Below are 19,426 nucleotides of genomic sequence, written 5' to 3'. Positions count from 1 at the left end.
CATAATATATCTTGTATGAATTTACATATGTTTCCAAAATAATGTTGTTAATATCTAAATGTAAATTTTGTTATACTAAAATGTAAATAATAAACGTACCTGTCATTAATATTTTGAAATTTGTTACGAAATGTATATTAAGTTTTATGTATTATGAGCTAAATGAGTGTTCTGAACATTTATTTATAAGTGGAGAAAGAAATATAACTAACACTACCTAAAAGAGCACAAGTGTATTGAATAAATAACCTACTAAATTTGTCGAATGTAGTGACAAAAGTAAGACTACAATTCTTAGAAGGAGACATGCCTTCCTCTTTATATATCAAAGTAAAATTTTACTTCCATAGCTTTTGTTTTTGAAAAAAAAATGTTTGATTAGAAAAGTTTAACAAAACTAGTGTAACCATATAAATTAGATGACTAGTAAATATTGATAAACATAAATTCATAATCAATAACAAACATAGTACTTTAGTATATCTCACATTATTAAGATTAAAAAAAACATAAAAAATTAACTAAATTATAATTTATTTATTATTATTATTATTATTATTAGTAGTAGTAGTAGTAGTAGTAGTAGTAGTAGTAGTAGTAATCAATAAGATTGTGAAATTTGTTATTAGATGTTATATAACTGGTTATGGTTTATAAATTTTATGTCTTAGAATCCAAACCAATGTTCTTAACATTTATTTATAAGTGTAGAAAAAAATATAACTAACACAATTTAAAAAAGCACGGGCATATTGAATAAATAACCCACTGAAGTCGTCAAATGTAGTGACAAAGTAGGACTACAATTATGAGGAGACATGCCTTTCTCTATATAAATCAAAGTAAAATTTAATTTCTAGACCTTCTTTTTTCCAAAAAAAATGTTTGATTAGAAAAATTTAATAAAGCTAGTGCAACCATATAAATTAGATGACTAGTAAATATTGATAGGTCTACATCAATTCATAATTGTTAACAAAACATTCTACTTTTTTATACCTCATATTATTAAGATTAAAAGGACAAAAATTAACTAAATTATAGTTTTTTTAAAATTATTATTATTAATAATTACAAAAAACAATTAATACATAAATAAACATATATACATTTAGAAAAACATGTAACAAGATTTTCAGTCATGGTGATTCACACTGACTTTACCATGGAGATTTTATAATATAAATAATATTTGTTACATTATCAAGGCTTATAAATACCACATGACAAAAAACCATAACTTGTTTTATATGACACTTTGTTGTACGACATCTTGTTTAATTAGTCAATTTAATTAGAAAGACAAAAAGAAAATAAATATTCTAGAATATTCGACAAAAATTACATCCCTACCACTAATAATTATTGATGGTTCAATTAAGATCCTACAAACTCTACTAATTATCTTAACTTACTAATTAGCATGTTATAGAGTGGCGTGGTGGGTGATAGAGGGGTTATTACAAATCCTATAGGATTAATTCAAAGTGCATTTGTTTGGGTTCTTGATATTTCAAGAAATAATTATGTTGAATCTTATGCACTATGGAAAGGTTTGAAGGCTTCCATAAACTGTTTTCAAATTTTGAAGTTGGTGATCGATTTTTACAATTTAACAAGGCATATGGTTCACATTACTCCATTGAACACTCCTTTGGCTTTAATACTAGAGTGGGTGAAGTAGGTATCCAAAATGTCTCTAGGGTTAACTTCTTGCATGCTTTGAGGGAGAATAATGCTTTGATTAAGATATATGAAAATCAATCCATTAGTATTATAAGAGAAGGAGGCTTGATCATAAATGATAAGTTGGAAATTTGCCACATCCCCTAAGTTTCCCATGAAGGAAAATACATGTATCTCTTATTTATGGAGGCACATAGTAAATCTAATATTCATATTACTGGGTATATAATGTGAAGAGGCTGACAACACCCCCCCGTTGCTTACATGAGAAACTATTTGAGGTGAGGTTTGGTGACATTTTCCTTTCTAAGCTAGTTGATTTGCATGGTACTTCACAACATTTCCTCTTCTCTTAATTCACAACATTTTTAGTGGTTTTACTCTCGATATTGGGGGGTTTATTGGGAAGAGTTGTTATGTCTCTTACCTTTCATCCCTCTTCTAATGGCCCCCATTAGCACATCATCTCATGTATTAGTGTTAGGGAGTGCCCTACGACCACTTCCACCTTATTGACTCATCACAAGTCACCCCTTGACACTAACATTGTGGAACCACCTCCAAAAATACTTCATATGACATACAATTAGTCTAAATTTGTCATAAATCTCTAAGTCGATTAAGGAGGCAAACTATTATGATCTTAATTATCACATAATGTCAGCTAAGATCCCCTCAATATTACGTAAGCCCAAAGTGGTTAACCTAAAAAGTATAAAATATTTACCAAAAAATGAGACTTCCATGCTTAGTGATATGCATTAATCGATATTATAATATTTACTCAAGCCAGATTATTTTCAATGAAATTTTTATAGTCATTTAAGAATGACTAAGTGGGAGAGGATTAATGAGTTGGAATTTGAAGACCCAGAGGATATGATTGAATTCTCAGTTGAAGACTTAACATGGACATAGGTTGATGGGGACCAAGTTGCAATTATTCCATATAATTGACTTGATGATTCTATAAGGGGACATGAATCTAGTGAATATAAAGTAAAGGATATCAAACACATATTTTTCAACATATTATATGTGACATCCCTTTTCTCCTGAATTATTATTTATTTATTTATTTATTTATTATTATTATTATTATTATTATTAAAAGTAAATTATGGTAATAAGAATGGAATAAAGGCCATCAAGTATATTCAAATACTTATGTAAATGGATATTTTATTAATAGATAAATGAGATTGGAAACACTTGAGAATAAGACACTTGAATATGAGATTTTTATCTAAGATAACTCTTTCATGATAAGAATTCTAGATGAAATTCTAGATAGGCTTAATGGATGGGAGAGAAAAATTCATTAAGTTGCTTAGCTGGAGAAAAATGCTAAGCTTGGATAAGCATAAAGCATCACAAGAGATAAAAGTGAGATTTTATGGAAAATCCTAGTAAAATGGTTGTGGGAGACCCCAAAAGTGTGACATCACTAAAATAAAAAACCATCGTGGAAGAAAGGTATGAAAATACCTATTGTAGGGATCAACAAGGGTTGTTGATACCTTGACAATTGAATCTCAACTCGGGGGTGAACTGAGGAATGAAGTTCTATGGTTGGGTGGAGAAAGTGTCATATTCTCAAGTGTATTCTATCTGCAGTAATATCAGTTAGAATGTTGTCTGTTTTGATTGATTTCTTTAATGCATGAAGGTTGGGTAAATATTGTTTTCGTTTTCCGAGGAATGTGAATTATGCGAATACTAGGGATTTGATTTTATGAAAGTAAATCAAAGTATTCTATGATTTGAACTTAGGAAAAGTGTATATCTGTAATTATGAATTTGGATAAAGGGCCTTATATGTTTTCTGGAAGTAAATAAGGACATTTTCTATAATATTAATAGTATATAAGCATAACTGCGCCTAATATACTTTCATGTAACTCAGAAGATAGTTCAATGTATTACAAGTTTATTATTATAATATTTACCAACATATGAACTTTGATTCTATAGATAATGGGTCTGAAAGGTATGAAATTAGTACAACTAACTACCAAATATTTTCTACTTCTTCTTGGTAGGAAATTTGTAGATTAAAATAATTGAGCTCATGAGTTCGTTCCTTAATCAGGACAAGTATTTGCAACATGCATGTGATTCTGTGGGTAATATACAACTAAGAGAAGTAATTATGATAAGTTGTAGAAATCCTAGTGGCACCAAGAAAAGGGCAGTGACATAGTCAATGACAAGGACAAAATAATAAGTAAACTAGGAGGGATGACTCTCAAATATATGAACCCAGTTGACTAGAATTATTTAAAAAAATATATATGTAATTGCATTAAAAGCTCGCATTAGTCCGATTAGTGGTCAGTCATAAGTTGAAAGTAGTAAATGGATGGTGATTATACAGTTCATACGCAGTAGGTCGAAAATAGAAACTACAAAAACATGTATTGAAATCCCTCGGCGAAACCCTCCTATGATATAGGAAAAGATTAATTTCATGAATGATTAGCTGTAAAATTAAAATAATGAGGAAATATGGAATTAGAAGAAACAAATGTCTCACAAGACGCAACTAGAAATTAACTGACAAATCTCCCTCTAGGGAATATACAATAAACATAACCAATTTACCTATTCAACAAAGAAAAACTGAATTTCTAGAATTCAAGAGAACAATGTTATAAGGGAAACAATGTCCATAAGTGTTACAAATATTCAAGTGTACCTATGTATGGTTCAATTTAACTATGGATACATATGATTCAAACTGCTAGAAAAACTATATAATTACTATAAATAATACAGTGAAGTAATGTAAGCCATTAGGCCAAATTAGAAACCCAACTAGAGATGAAGTAGCATGTAGTCATATTTCGGCCAATTACCAATTCAAAATATTTATAACAGTCCAAAGAGTTCCACACTTGGAAGCAAGTAAATACACTGTATGTAATAACCAATTAAGCATTGACAAAATTTACACCAACCTTATAGCTATGATATGACTCGGAAGTCTCCATAATATAAAAGAAAATTTAAGCTCAACTATATGGTGAAGCAGAAATTACACTTCATTAGAAAGAGTTTACAATGGGAATTGTTGGAAATAGATAACCTAGATGAAATACCCAAATGTTCACAATACTCCTCGACACCCAAATATTCCCAAAACAATTATGACATTATAACTCCTTGAAGCTATCATAAGGACTTAGATATCACAAATTATGTTCTAGGAAAAGGAACTTACCTAGAATCATTGCAAGTGCAAAGGTGACCATCCAGAGCACCAACACATTTTTCGAAGAGTTATAGATCAAAATCATAAGCCAAAATAATGGTGATCACCTATGAATACACAAGAAAACTGATTAGCATGTAGTTAACATTATCACATAAATCTTATTGGTGATGAAAGAGAAATGAAATAAAATTTTAAGAAACATCACCGAGATTAAGTATTACCTACCATACTAAGAGGAGATTAGTTACTTGTGCCTAGAAACCTGCCACAGAAAGGAAGAACTGTTAAATAAAAATGATGTCTATAAATAAACCCTAAAAGATAGGAAAAATGTGATTAGCAAAACCATGGACGATAAGAGGTATACATGTAAAAAAACTCTAGAACATGGGAAATTGGTTCACTAGGTAACTTAGTCGTAGTACCTATGAGAAAAAATGAGCAAGTATTCTATTGAAATCCAAACCCTCGGTATTATTTTAGAAACCCTATGAATAAAAAAATGGGAACAATCACTGCACTCAAGTTTATCGATTAATGTAAGAAGAGACCTGTTGGGTAAAGTGTAGAAGAACAACTAAAATAACCTCCACATTAGGCATATAAATTTGAAACCAAGTGGAAATGCTAGAAAATGCACTAGAAAGGGGATACAATTTACTTTTTTAGCCACCATAGTGAAAACATGAATAAGTTTAGCACATATGAAATCTTCAGAGAAATTGTTATATACAGTGAAAGTACAACAATGCAGCTATAGCAATGGAAATTTGGTTACCACGACTCAAAAAGGCATGTCATATGTGATAAAACCTAGACCAAATTAAAACCTTAAGGGAAATGGAAGCTACGAGAATGCCTAACTCTATAGGAAGTGAAGGAAACAACTCTCGAAAGCCTTCAAGAAAAAAAGAGTGGTGACAAATGTGGCTTAATTACCATTGACCATGGAGTAAGTGATTTAGGTTTTGGGTAGGTTGATCCCCCCATCAATCCACTTACCACTCATTTTATTCTTAGAAGGATACCCAAGAGCACCTACAGTCCAAGTGAAGAAGTGGACGTGGCAATAATAACATAGATCAACCTGTTCCCAAAGTGTGACCACACAGGGAACATTAAGTAAGGATTTTAATAAACCATCATATAGTACTATGACGGTTAGGATGCACCATAAAAATATCAAAGGTATTCAATTAATACATACCAGAGGAAATGATAAATCACAAGGGTAAAGTAGCACAATGATATAGCATGGTTACAATGAAACCCATAACATAACCCTAAAGAACATTGGGGAAGGTTAATGAATAGCACCAACCTTCATATCAATTAAATCAATCAAATATAGTAAAGTAAATGAGATAATGATATTCGCCCTACATAGGGTTAGAGGGTTATGTCAGAACTTAATATAATGACATATCTAAATAATGCACTCTCATGTAAACCCTCTAGTTACCTAACCATAATTGGGATTATGATGATAGGTTTATGATGATAATAAATAGCGTTATTGATTCCATTCCATAGTAGAGTGTTAAATTGAGTGCATAAGTAGATAACCAGAAATGGATAAGCATATCATTGTCTAATTTTGTAGAAAAGGTAGAGTGGTGCATCTAGAAACATGTCCTTCCATAATATGCAAAACATAATTAAACATAGTTATGTGTGTCAAAGGGAAAAAATGAAATGTAGGAGCTATGGCAGATGGTATCAGAGCCCAATTTCACTACATAGGCCTTATTGAACCACCACATAAATAGAAATATAAAAGAGAAATGTGTGAACCATATGATGATGTAAAATAAATAAATTAACATTTGATTTTATTTTAATTACAAGGTAAATGAGAAAGGGATACATTCACAACAAGATGGAAGAGGAAGCACCATCCATCACTAACGGGGGGAATTGTATGTTGAATTGGGTGTTGGACCACGTCAACAACTAATGATTCTATGGATTTCATTTGGAATCTTCAGTAGGAATTGACATATTTAAGAAGCAATAATGAATGTTTGTTGAGGGTCAGTAAGGAACAAGAAAAAATGATTAGAGGGTTGATGGAAAAGTCAATCCAAAAAATGGTGGAAACTAAGATATTGAAAGGACATGAAAAGGGCGTAGAATTAGAAAAATATGGAAGTGAGGGGGAATATTATCGAAGATATCACATAAAAAAAGGAGAGAGAGAAAGAAACAAGCATAACTACAAGGAGAATTACAGAAAATCAAGCCCCCTACTTTTGATGGGGAATAGGAAGAGGACGCGAAGGCTTGGTTACTTAATGTGAATAAACACTTCCAGGTCTATGATTATGAGAGAAACATTAAGGATATATTGGCTATTTACCATCTAGAAGGTAAAGGTGCCCTCTAGTGGCAAGAGGAAAAAAGTGTGTGTTTGCTTGAGCAAAAGACATTATCTTGGGAGGAGTTCTGAAAAATAATTTAAAATGGATATTTAAATGAATGTTATTATTATGACTACCCTAAGGAGTTCTATGAATTAAGGTTAGGATAGCTCCCAATGGATGAATTTCTCCCAATTTTTACCAATTTTTTGTGCTACATACCTTACATTAAAGAAGAGAAGGCTAAGGTAAAATGGTTTGTGAATTGTTTTTCTACTCTGTACAAGGAGTGGATTGAGTTTGACAATCTAAAGATGGTGGATGAACCTGTATGGAAGGCCAAACTGTGTTGGCAACAATTCAAAAATAAGGGTGAGGGCCCTCAATTCTAGAAAAATAAGGAAAAAACCAAACCTCTAATTGGAGAAAACAATAGAAACCTGGCTATTTGAAAATTTTTGGAAGGGATTGTCAAAGGAAAAAATCTAATAAAGGAAATGTAAATAAGCTAGCACAATATCAAGTTGGATCAAAACCTATGAACCTGGATGGGAAAAATATCGGTGGAGGAAAATAAAGAGGACCACTGAAATTTTTGGGGTGTGGTGAACCCCATATGCTGAGGGATTGTCCACATAATCCAAGATCTATCAAAAATATCCAAGTTTTCCATGAAGCCACCACAGTGAATGATATTGTGAGGAATATTCCCACGATAATCAGAACTTTGGAGGACAGACAAGCGAAACATCAATCAATAATGGTTGAGATTGAAGGTACGCTTTCCAACCAATATCACTCCATTTTAATAGATCCAGGGGTGAGTTTAAGTTACATTGGGCCACAAGTGGTTGAAAAATGTAAACTTAAAACTAAAAAATATAACAATGCCTCGCTGGTACAATTAGAAACTAGTACCAAGAGAAGAGTGACCAACCAAGTAAGGCAATGTCATCTTGATTTAAATGGCTATACCACAACAGTGAACCTAAATGTACTTCCCCTTTGATCCTATGACATATTAATTAGAATGGACTCACTAGAAATCCAAAGGGGCATTAATTTTTTTTTAATAAAAATAGTGACTTGTTTGAATGAGGAAAGACAACCTCAAACAATTCAAGGAATACCAAAACCTATATCTATTAGAAAAATTTCAGCCATACAAATGAAAAAGAGTTCACAGAAGGGGTGCCAAATATTTATGGTTCATGTAGAAGTGGGTAAACAACAAGGTGAGGAACCAAACTTAGATACCCTATTAGTTATTAAGGAATTTCGAGATCTATTTCCAGATGAAATTCCAGGTTTTCCACCTCACAGAGGTATAGACCTCCCCATTGATTTGATACCCATAGAAGCCCCATTATCTAGAGCACTTTACCGAGTGAGCTCACATGAACTATTGGAGTTGAAGATGTAGCTCCAAGAACTATTAGGAAAAGGATATATAATGTCTTATGTGTTATTTGTCGAGAAAAAAGATGGTACATTTAGGATGTGTATAAACTATTACAAGTTAAACAAGTTAACTATCATAAACAAATATTATTTTCCTCACATTGATGACCTATTTGATCAAGTGAGAGAGGCAACCATTTTTTCAAAAATTGACTTAAGGACTAGATATCACCAACTAAGGATCAAAAGTGACGATATTCATAAAACAACCTTTAGGACCAGATATGGTCACTACGAGTTTGTAGTGCTACCATTTGGCCTCACTAATGCCCCAACAACCTTTATGTGCTTGATGAACAATATACTCAATAACTATTTAGATAAATTTGTGCTAGTATTCATTGATGACATTCTGATATATTCTAGAAATGAAGAAGAATATAAGGAAAACTTAAAGTTGGTGCTACAAACCATAAAGAAAGTCAACTGTATGCCAAATACAACAAATGTGAGTTCTACAAAACTAGAATACAATATTACGGTCAAGTAATTTCTAGGGAAGGACTGCCAGTTCATCCTGAAAGGTTAAAGCAATTGTTAATTGGCATATACCAAACGATGTGACTATTGTTTGATCATTTATGGGACTCAGACGATATTATTGAATATTTATAGATGCATTTTCCATAATATCATATCCTTTCACATCATTGTAAAAAAAAAGGACTAAAATTTGAATGGACTATAGAATATCAGAAGAGTTTGATAAGATAAAACATTTACTCGCAACAACTCGCATTCTAAAACTTGCAAATCCAAATAAAGAATTTTCAGTTTTCGTTGATGCTTGTATGGAAGGGTTAGGGGAGTTTTAATACAATATAATTCTATGATAGCTTTTTAGTCAAGGAAGTTGAAAATCCATCAAAGCAATTATGTTGTATATGATTTAGAGCTAATTATTGTGAGACTTGCCTTAAAAATGTGGAGGAATTATCTTTTAGAGGGTAAATTTGCTTTGGTAAATGATCATATCAACATAAAATATCTTTTTAGCGGACCATATCTCAGTGTTAGAAAAGCTAGATGGATTACATCCCTTAGCGAATTTGAGTTAGACATAAAACATATAAAAGGGAAAGAAAACAAGATAGCAGACGCTTTGAGAAGACATTCTTATAATCTAATAGAAGTGGTTGTTAGTAGCACTAATACATATCTCGTAAAGAATATTAGGAATTCCATAACGAGTGACCCAAAATACAATAAGTTCAACAAAATTATGACAAATTAACATTCCTCATTATGCAAACAATTATGAAAATAATTTGATTTACAGAAGACAAAATATTATATTTTCCCAATGTACCTCCTTTGAAACATATTCTATTGATGAATATCACAAGAAACCATATGTAGGACATCACAGGTACCAAAATATTATCAAAACATTGAGAACAAAATTTCTGTGGCCAGGTATTTTGAAAGAGGTGGATAAATATTTAACAAAGTGTTTAGAGTATGAACAGGTAAAAGTTGAACATCAACACTCTACTCAGTTGTTGAATCCACTACCTATCCATGAATGGAAGTGGGAAATAATATCTTTAGACTTTATTACCATAGTACCGAGAACCAAAAGACAACATGAATCCATCATGGTAGTGGTTGACACATTAAGAAAGCTCATCTCATACTATTACAATCTACATTTGGCATAAAAAAAAATTGCAATATATTCATGAGGTAAATTTTTGACTCCATGGAATACCCAAGATGATAATATACGACACGGATGTCAGATTGACCTCAACTCAGTTAAATTTTAGTACTGCATATCATCCTCAAACGATTGGAAAAATTGAGAGAAACAACTAGATTTTGGAGTCTACAAAATGGGAAGACTTTTTGCATTTAGCTAAGTTTTCCTATAATAAAAGTTATCAAACATCTATTAAAATGAGCCCTTTTCAAGTGAAATATGGCAGAAAATTCCATACACCATTCAACTGGAGCCAACATGAGGAAAAACTAATTCTTGGACCAGATGCATTGCAGGAAATGGAGCAGACATTGTGAAGAATTCAAGAGAATATTAAAACTGCACACGATCAACAAAAAAGTTATGCAAACATAAAAAGAACAAAAAAAAAAAAAAAGTTGGGGATCATATTTATTTGAGGGTGAAACCAAGGAAAAGTACATTGAGGACGGGAACCTGTCCAAAATTAGCACCACAGTTTTGTGGACCATTTGAAATTGTGGACAAAATTGGACTCGTAGTTGATCAATTAGCATTAACTAGTCACATTAAAGTTTCTAACATTTTTCATGTGTCTTTACTTAAGAAATATGTACACGACAATTCTCACAATATTTATTGGAAAATGCTACAGGAGGAACCCGAAGGAGACTTCCCGGAATAACCTCTTTGTATACTAGACATGTGAGAGATCTCACTCTAGAATCGAGTTGTGGTTTGGGTTAAAGTGCAATGTAAGCATTTTACTCCCTATGAGGCTAAATGGGTGCAGGAAGATGAAATATAGGAAAATTATCGAGCATTGTTTCAAAATGAAGGAACTTAAAACTAAACACAGATGGTGCAAATAAAGGGGGAGGCGGGGAGGGGAATGTGACATCCTTGAACTACTGAATTATTATTATTATTATTAAAACTAAACTATGATATTAAGAATGGCAAAAAAACCATGAAGTGTATTGAAATACTTATGTAAATGGATATTTTATTAATCAATAAATTAGATTGGAAACACTTGAGAATAAGACACTTGAAGATTATATTTTTATGATGAAATTCTAGACAGGTTTAATGGATGGGATAGAAAAATCCATTAATTTTCTTAGCCATAGAAAAATGCTAAGTTTGGATAAGCATAAAGCATCATGTTACATAAAAGAGAGGTTTTATGGAAAAGCCTAGCCAAATAGTCGTGTGACACCACCGACGCTAAAGGAAAAATCCATAATGGAAGAAAGGTATGAAAATACCTTTAAAAGGGTGAACTGAAAAATGCAGTTATATGCTTGGGTCAAAAGTGTCATATTCTCAAGTGTATTCTATCAGTATTAATACTACTTAGACTTATTTTGTTTTGTTTGATTTCCTTAATGCATGAAGGTTGGGTATATTTTGTTTTAATTTTTTGAGGAATGTGAATTATGCTACTACTAGGGATTTGATTTTATGCAAGTAGTGATTTCAAATTAGGAAAAGAGTATATATGTAATTATGAATTTGGATAATGGGACTTCTGCGTTTTCTAGATGTATTTTGTGATTTAAAATTAGGGAAAGTGTATATTTGTAATTATGAATTTGGATAATGGGACTTTCGTGATTTAGATTTAGGGAAAGTGTATATGTAATGATGAATTTAGATAATGGGACTTCTATGTTTCCTGGATGTAAATAAGTACATTTGATGTAATATTAATAGTAGATAAACTTAACTGTGTCTACTCTTCTTGCAGTAACTAAGAAAATAATTGAGTTTATTACTGGTTTATTATTATAATATTTATGAGCATATGAATTTTGATTTTACAAATAATGGATCCAAAAAGTATGAAATTATAACAACTAACTACCAAATATTTTCTCCTTCTTCCTCACACTAAATATTTAGATTAAACTAATTGAGCTCATGAGATCTTAAGAAAATTATTTGAAACATGCATGTGATTATGTAAGCAATATACAATTAAGAGAAGTAATTCTGATAATTAATCTTAGTGGCACTAGGAAAATGACAACTAGATAGTCAGTGAGAAGGACGAACTAACAAAAAAACTAGAATGGATGGTACAGTCCTATGATTACACCCAAGTTTGGTCGGCAAAGACTCTGAGATACTCGAGTGGAACTAGAATTATTTAAAAACACTATATGTAATAATGTTAAAATTTAGCACCAATTCAATTAGTGGTGAGTCCTAAGTTAAAGGCAGTAAATGGACTGTGATTATACAATTCGTACATAGTAGGTCGAAAATATAAACTACAGAAACCTACACTCAAATTCGTTGGGGAATCCTGCTATGGTACAAGAAGAGATTAATTTCATGATTGATTAGCTGTAAGATTAAATTAATAAGGAAATATGGAATTGGAAGAAACGAAATTTCATGATTGGTTAGCTGTAAAATTAAATTAATAAGGAAATATGGAATTGGAAGAAACGAAATCCTCACAAGCTGCAACTATAAATTAATTAATAGATCTCCCTCCACAAAATGTACCATCAACATAACCAATTTATAGTTCAATTTAACTACGAATAGAGTGATTCGAATTGACAGAAAAGCTATATAATTACCTTAAATTCTATAACAAAGTAATGTAAGCCATTAGGCCAACTTGTAAACCCAGCTAGAGATGAATTAGCATATAAATATAATTCTGCCAGTTTCCAATTCAAAATATTTATAACAATCCAAATATGTCCACAGTCACAGTTGGAAGAAAGTAAATACACTGTATGTAATTACCAATTAATCATTGAAAAACTTGTCGCCAACCATACGACTATGATAAGACTCTCTAGTCTCTCTAATTTAAACGAAAACTAACGTTGCACTATATGGTGAAGATGAAATTGCACTTCATTATAAAGAGTTTCCAACAATTCTTGTTAGAAATAGATTACCTACACTTAATACCCAAATGTTTACAATACTCCTTGACACCGAAATATTCCCAAAATGATTATGACATTATAACACCGGGAATCTGTCATTAACATTTAGATACAACAAACTCTATTATAGGAAAACTCTATTATAGGGAAAGGAATTCACAAAGAATCATTACAAGTAGGGAGGCGACCATGAGGAGCGCTAGCTCCTTTTCGAAGAGTTATAGCTCATAACTATAAGCCAAAAGAATATTAATTACCTATGGACACAGGAAAACCAATTAGCATGTAGTTAATATTATCACATAAATATTATTGGTGATGAAAGATAAATTAAATAAAATTATAAGAAACATCACAGAGATTAAGCCTTACCTGTGAGACCGAGAGGAGCTCAGGTACCTATGGGTGGAACACTACCACAAATAAGAACTGTTAAATAGCAGTAATGAGTATATCTAAACCCTAAAAGAGAGGAAAAATGTGAGTAGCCAAACAGGGTTTTAATATAAATATATAATTATTTATTTATAATTTTATGATAAATTTTTTCATAAAACATTATATATTCAATTTCCAATCTCTGAGCACGCTTAATTACACTAGAGGAATATTAACGAGAGGAAAGAGAAGAAAGTAGATTCAGTGAGTGCACGTTCACCGTTAACAACAGTAACGTGACGTACGTAATTTTTATTTTCATCCACTTGGGATATTTTAGGAAAGGTTTTTAAGAATGGAATTTGTAAATTATTGAATTCTAAAAGATAATGTTTTAGAATAACGGTTTATTATGGAAAATAAATATGTAATATTTTGATTTTGAGAAGAATTTATAAAAAAAATTAGAGAAAAATAAATTTATTTTATTGTGAATATAAATTTATTTATTCATGTTATTTGAGGAATAAATATGCTTTTTTGAAATAGGGAATTCAAATATATTTTATAATTTGAAAAAAAAATAGTTAAACAACCTATGTTTGGAATAAAGTTATAAAATTGTTATGATGAAGGTAGAATTATTACTCTTTTAAGTCATTATTATTCACATATAAGCGTCTCTATTTCAACCCCATATGGATGTACCTCCTTTTCTTTTCACATTTATTTTAAATTAACCGACGCACCCATTGATCCCTCTCCAAATACCCTTCGTCTGATTTCCAAATCGATGGCTCAGGTGCTGCGGAGCGTGAAGAGTTGCTCTGAAGGTCCCATCTGCAGCGGGCCATGTCGGTAGCATGTACCGCCACAGGTTAAAGTTAAAATAGTTATATCAAATATTATTAATTATTAAATATTAAACTTTAAACATTGATAAGATTAGCAATTGTTCCAAAAGGTATAAAGAGAGGTTGATAAGATTATTAAATTGGAATTGTTGAATTTTTCTAGAAGAGATGTTGGTTCAAGCTTAACGGATGAGCAATTTTAGTTGGCTGAAAGCTCTCTAATTGTTTTTTATTATAGTAAAATTATATTGATAATTCATTGGTTTTACTTTCAAGCTTGAAGGAATCTGAAGAGCAGGTATAGAATTGCTTTGTGAGATATGATCCCAAAATCATTGATTTGTAAATACATACTCAATGAAATGTTAATTGGTTGAAACCTTGCACAAATGTTTGATATAAGCAAATAAGCTGAAAATGTTGAAAGGTTTAGTCCGTCTATTCATTTGTGTTGGATGTTTAGTCAAAACAATTTCAATCTCCTCAGACATACAAGCTACCAGAATTAGCAGACAATTTAGAAGGAAATGCAACAAATTTAGTTAAAGTTAAGTTGAGATTAAAACTTGCTCACAAACAACATTGTAGAAATCTTCAGGAGATGCTCCACTCTGAATCATCTTGTTGAATATGTCATCACATGAATTTGAAAACTGAACAATATTTTTTATTCTGCGTACCCTATAGAAAAGTATGAATTTGTGCATATTAGGCCAGACTATCCAGATTATGAAATCCCAATTTCCCAGTGGGTAGTTCTGTGTATGGTATTTGTACTTTTGATGACTCCAATGACAATGAACAAGTATAATCAGTTGGAAAGCATCAAGGGAAACGATAGACCAAATCCACATTTTTCCAAATTACAAGTCAAACAGCAACCCACATAAGGAAACAAATTGAACAACCATCACTTACTCCAATTTGAAGGGTACCTTGCAGTGTGTATGCAAGATTGCAATGGATTCTGCCCCAAAAAAATGCTACTAGATCTTAACAAACAGAGCCATAAACCTGAAATTTTTTCAATAATAGGACCTGCTCGTGGAGATTCTCGGTTCGAATCCAATGGAAAACCGGGGAGCAGTAGTGAGCCGGGAAGTTGTGAGTGGCGTGAAGCTAGCATGTAGTCTGGTGGGAATATTCGACGCGGTGGGGATTTATAACTTGGGTAGGGTTGGGCATGCAAACCTTACTCGAGAGTCAAACAATAAGACAAAGGAGCCTCTACCACCCTCCTTAAGAAGTGAGGTCTAATAAATGAACCTTGACAATGTAATATGTAACGAGAATGGGTGGCAAGAGGGTTTGCCATATCATATCCTTCCCTCATTAATATGGCAATAACATCACATTAGGGCAACAATAATAATAACTTAAAATAAAATTATAATTTTTTTAATTTTTTTTAATATTTACCATATAAAAAATAAGATGCTTATTTAAATCTATAAACAATTTATTTTTAATTATTAAAAAATAATTTAATAATAAAATATTAATAATCATTTATATTATTCCATTCATTTCTTATATTTTTAGAGCGCAACACACCTTGAATAAGAGATTTTCACCACTCTATAGATTCATATAACAATATGTGAGTACAGCTTTCACTCGAGAGCAATATACACCATGTTTCCCAACTTTGGCCACCATTCATCTCTTATATTTGTAGAGCACCACACACCTTGATTGAGAGATTTTCACCACTCTATAGATTGATATAACAATATGTGAGTACAACTTTCACTGGAGAGCAATATACACCACATTTTCCAACTTTGGCCAAACAATACCATAACTATCTCGTTAGGATAAAGTATGATAAACTATAGATGTGACAATGACAAAGAGCAAGCACAAATAGACTCGAAAGATTTTGAAGTAATTCATTGCTATTTTTATCGACCGATATACACCATGGTTTCCGACTTTGGCCAAACAATACTATAACTATGTTGTTAGGATAAAATTGTTATGGCAAACAAGATGTCACTATTAGTCTTCTCTTTCTTTTGTATAAAATTAACTGTTAAAGAATGAGTGACTTTTCGCCGAGGTGCCATTGGATGTTAATACTTCTTCCCAATAAAATTTGGGTGGTTGGTTAGCTTGAACTCATCTCTATCATGCTTAATTACTTAAAGATCTATCATTTTCTCAAGTCAAAATAAAAATTCATCCTTCTCTGCATTCATAAATTTTGGTTGTAAGGGCGGTATAGATTCTGTTCAAGAAAGAGCCGAGTCAAATTATTCACAACTACTGAGCACCAGTGGATTGAACAATCCAAAAACCTTTGCCATTTATATTTTTATCGATTATTTTCCAACTTTTGGACAGTCAGGAGTATCCTTTTTATTAAAATTGAAATACCCTATCCTTTTAGATTTAAAGCTGTAATCTCTGATGAAGAAATGCTACAGTGCAAACATTTTCTATAACAAATTACATGGTATGTTGAGTGTTTGTAATGGCTGCCCGCTTCATGCGGTGGAAAGCTTCCACGCAATCGATACACAACTGTTTTGGATCCCTAATCACTTCCAAAGCTGCATTCACTACCAGTACCACTTTTTCCATATAACTCTGAAAGTGTATAGTTAGTGACTGCAAAAACCAGCACAACAACATCAACAATTCAATCAAAATTTTCCACTTATTATTAAACCATATCAATACAAAGAAATACTTCTTCATTCATATGTCATACATGAGGGTGTCCAGACACCGTGGGAATCAGATGAACAATTGGGTGACCAAAAAATTCCACCTCCTCCACTGGTCCAACTATGTTGGAGAATGAAATGCTTGTGTGTGAGATCATTCTGTATGTCACAGTGGTAGCTGCCTGTCATCCATTATCATTATTAACCCCAAATTTAAATAATAATAATAATAATACAGTAATTTTCATGCAGACATGTATAGATTTTGACACCTGCAAGCTTCATCAATAGTTTCCCACTGGCATAAGTAAAAGGTGCCTCCAGAGATAACTTTTTTCTCCTTGTCAAGGTAGTTGCCGCGAGAACATAATCCAAGGGATTATGCTGTTTCACCATGGAAAGACGAAGGATCATATACCCTAAGTTATTCCCCCGCCTTGGTGCCTCCAGAGATAACTTTTTTCTCCTTGTCAAGGTAGTTGCAGTGAGAACATAATCCAAGGGATTCTGCTGTTTCACCATGGGAAGATGAAGGATCATATACCCTAAGTTATTCCCCCACCTTTCTCCTCCACTCCTGCCAGATTTCATCATGTCGGTCACATCCTATAATTATAGCGAATTGCAATAAGAAGTTTTCATGCCAAATGTCGTCCACAATTCATAGATTTTAAATAACTTGTGAAAAAGTCACAGGGAAGCTGCAAGAATCGATCATTCCTGCAAAGCAAAAATTTGTAATTGCAGAAATTAAAAGGGGGAGATAAATGCAGTACATGAAGTCCTGGAACAGGTCTTGTATTCACTGAAATTGCTGACCACATGGGCAGATTCGATGGAAGATGTTTCTTACCATAAAATTCCATGTCTTCTAATTTTGAGATTCCTTCGGCCTTGGCTTCTTCAAATTAATTACAAGATTCAGAATAATATTCCCATCAGGAATGATTTTATTTAAAAGACTGAAAAGAGGGTAACTGACCCTGACCTTTTATAATTATAACGATTATGTTGTCCCAGAGCCTTTTAATACCAAATATGCACTGGGTGTGTTGGAAACCCCCCCATTCCCTTTAAAAGATTAAAGATCTGCTTCTACAGACTGTATTCGTGTTCCATATACCGCAGGATCCCGACTGAAGTCATTGCCTGCATAACATCGTTTACCGTCTGCCATTCTTTAACAGCATCAACGTTCATCTTTACATCTCAAAGATCTGGGAAGAAAAACAGTGCTTGCCAAAAGCTAGGGAAGAAGAACAACAACAACCACTGACAGACTATTAACTCTGAGGCCAAGAGTGGCATAAAAGAATGGAAAAAACAGTAAAAATATCTTCAAGAGTGACAATGGGAAAAAGCAGGGAAAAAGCAGTGAAAATATCTTGCACTTGGAGGTGAAAAGAAAGCAACTCAACCGATATTTGGAAAAAGCGATCACACTTCAAATCAACAGTTGAAAGTGTTTCACCTGATCCAACGGAGCAGGGTAAAAATATTGACAACTGTTGATGCATAGAAAGGCCTATCAGCCTAAATATTAAACATTAACTATTCAAACATTAAATTAACATTTAAAAATTTTAACATTCAAATATAAACATTTAAACATGCAAATATAAATGTATTAAACATTGGAACATTGCAATTTAAAATACAAATATTAAAATTGAATATATTTAAAAATTGAAATTAAATAAATTGAGAAATTTAAATATTTAAAAATAAAACATTAAAGTTTAGACATTTAAACAAAGAAATTTAAATTTATTAAAGATTAAAAGGTGACAAACATTAAAATATTAAAACATTACAATTTAAAATATAAATACTAAAAAATGAAATATTGAAATTAAGTACATTTAAAATATTTTAATTGAAAATAAATAAATAAATAAAATCATGTTTATCGGAATTTATCAATCACATTTGTATCAACTTTAGGTGCATGTATGGTTAACAAAAAAATAATAACATCACGAATGAAAATAATTAGTAAAGTAAAATATAAAAAGAAAACTTGATAATGAAATTTTAAAATAGACCACAAAAAATAAAACAATTACTAAAATTAAAGAGAATAAAGTACGCAACTGAAAAAACTTTGTTAAGTTATAAAATGAAGTAAATTGGTAATAAAATTTATAGTGACATTAAAAATGAAAATAATTAGTAAAGTTAAATATAAAAATAAAAATT

At 31.7% G+C, this 19,426-nt stretch overlaps 1 protein-coding gene across 1 annotated transcript; it reads right to left on the bottom strand.

Moving 5' to 3' along the window:
- Nucleotides 1–17,006: 17,006 nt before the first annotated feature.
- On the bottom strand, nucleotides 17,007–18,427 carry LOC149140686 (medium-chain-alcohol O-fatty-acyltransferase-like). The gene is made up of 5 exons (XM_089451044.1): nucleotides 18,331–18,427; nucleotides 18,004–18,128; nucleotides 17,585–17,833; nucleotides 17,272–17,409; nucleotides 17,007–17,168 (listed from the first exon to the last, which is right to left on the bottom strand). The coding sequence occupies exons 1-5, from the start codon at nucleotides 18,425–18,427 to the stop codon at nucleotides 17,007–17,009; spliced, it is 771 nt and encodes a 256-aa protein (XP_089307170.1).
- Nucleotides 18,428–19,426: the final 999 nt, after the last annotated feature.

Source organism: Pinus tabuliformis, chromosome X (assembly GCF_031772625.1).
Source record: "Pinus tabuliformis cultivar Carrire ecotype Pingquan chromosome X, CPIR1, whole genome shotgun sequence".
Taxonomy (NCBI): Eukaryota; Viridiplantae; Streptophyta; class Pinopsida; order Pinales; family Pinaceae; genus Pinus; species Pinus tabuliformis.
This window is presented reverse-complemented; position numbering and strand designations above follow the sequence as displayed.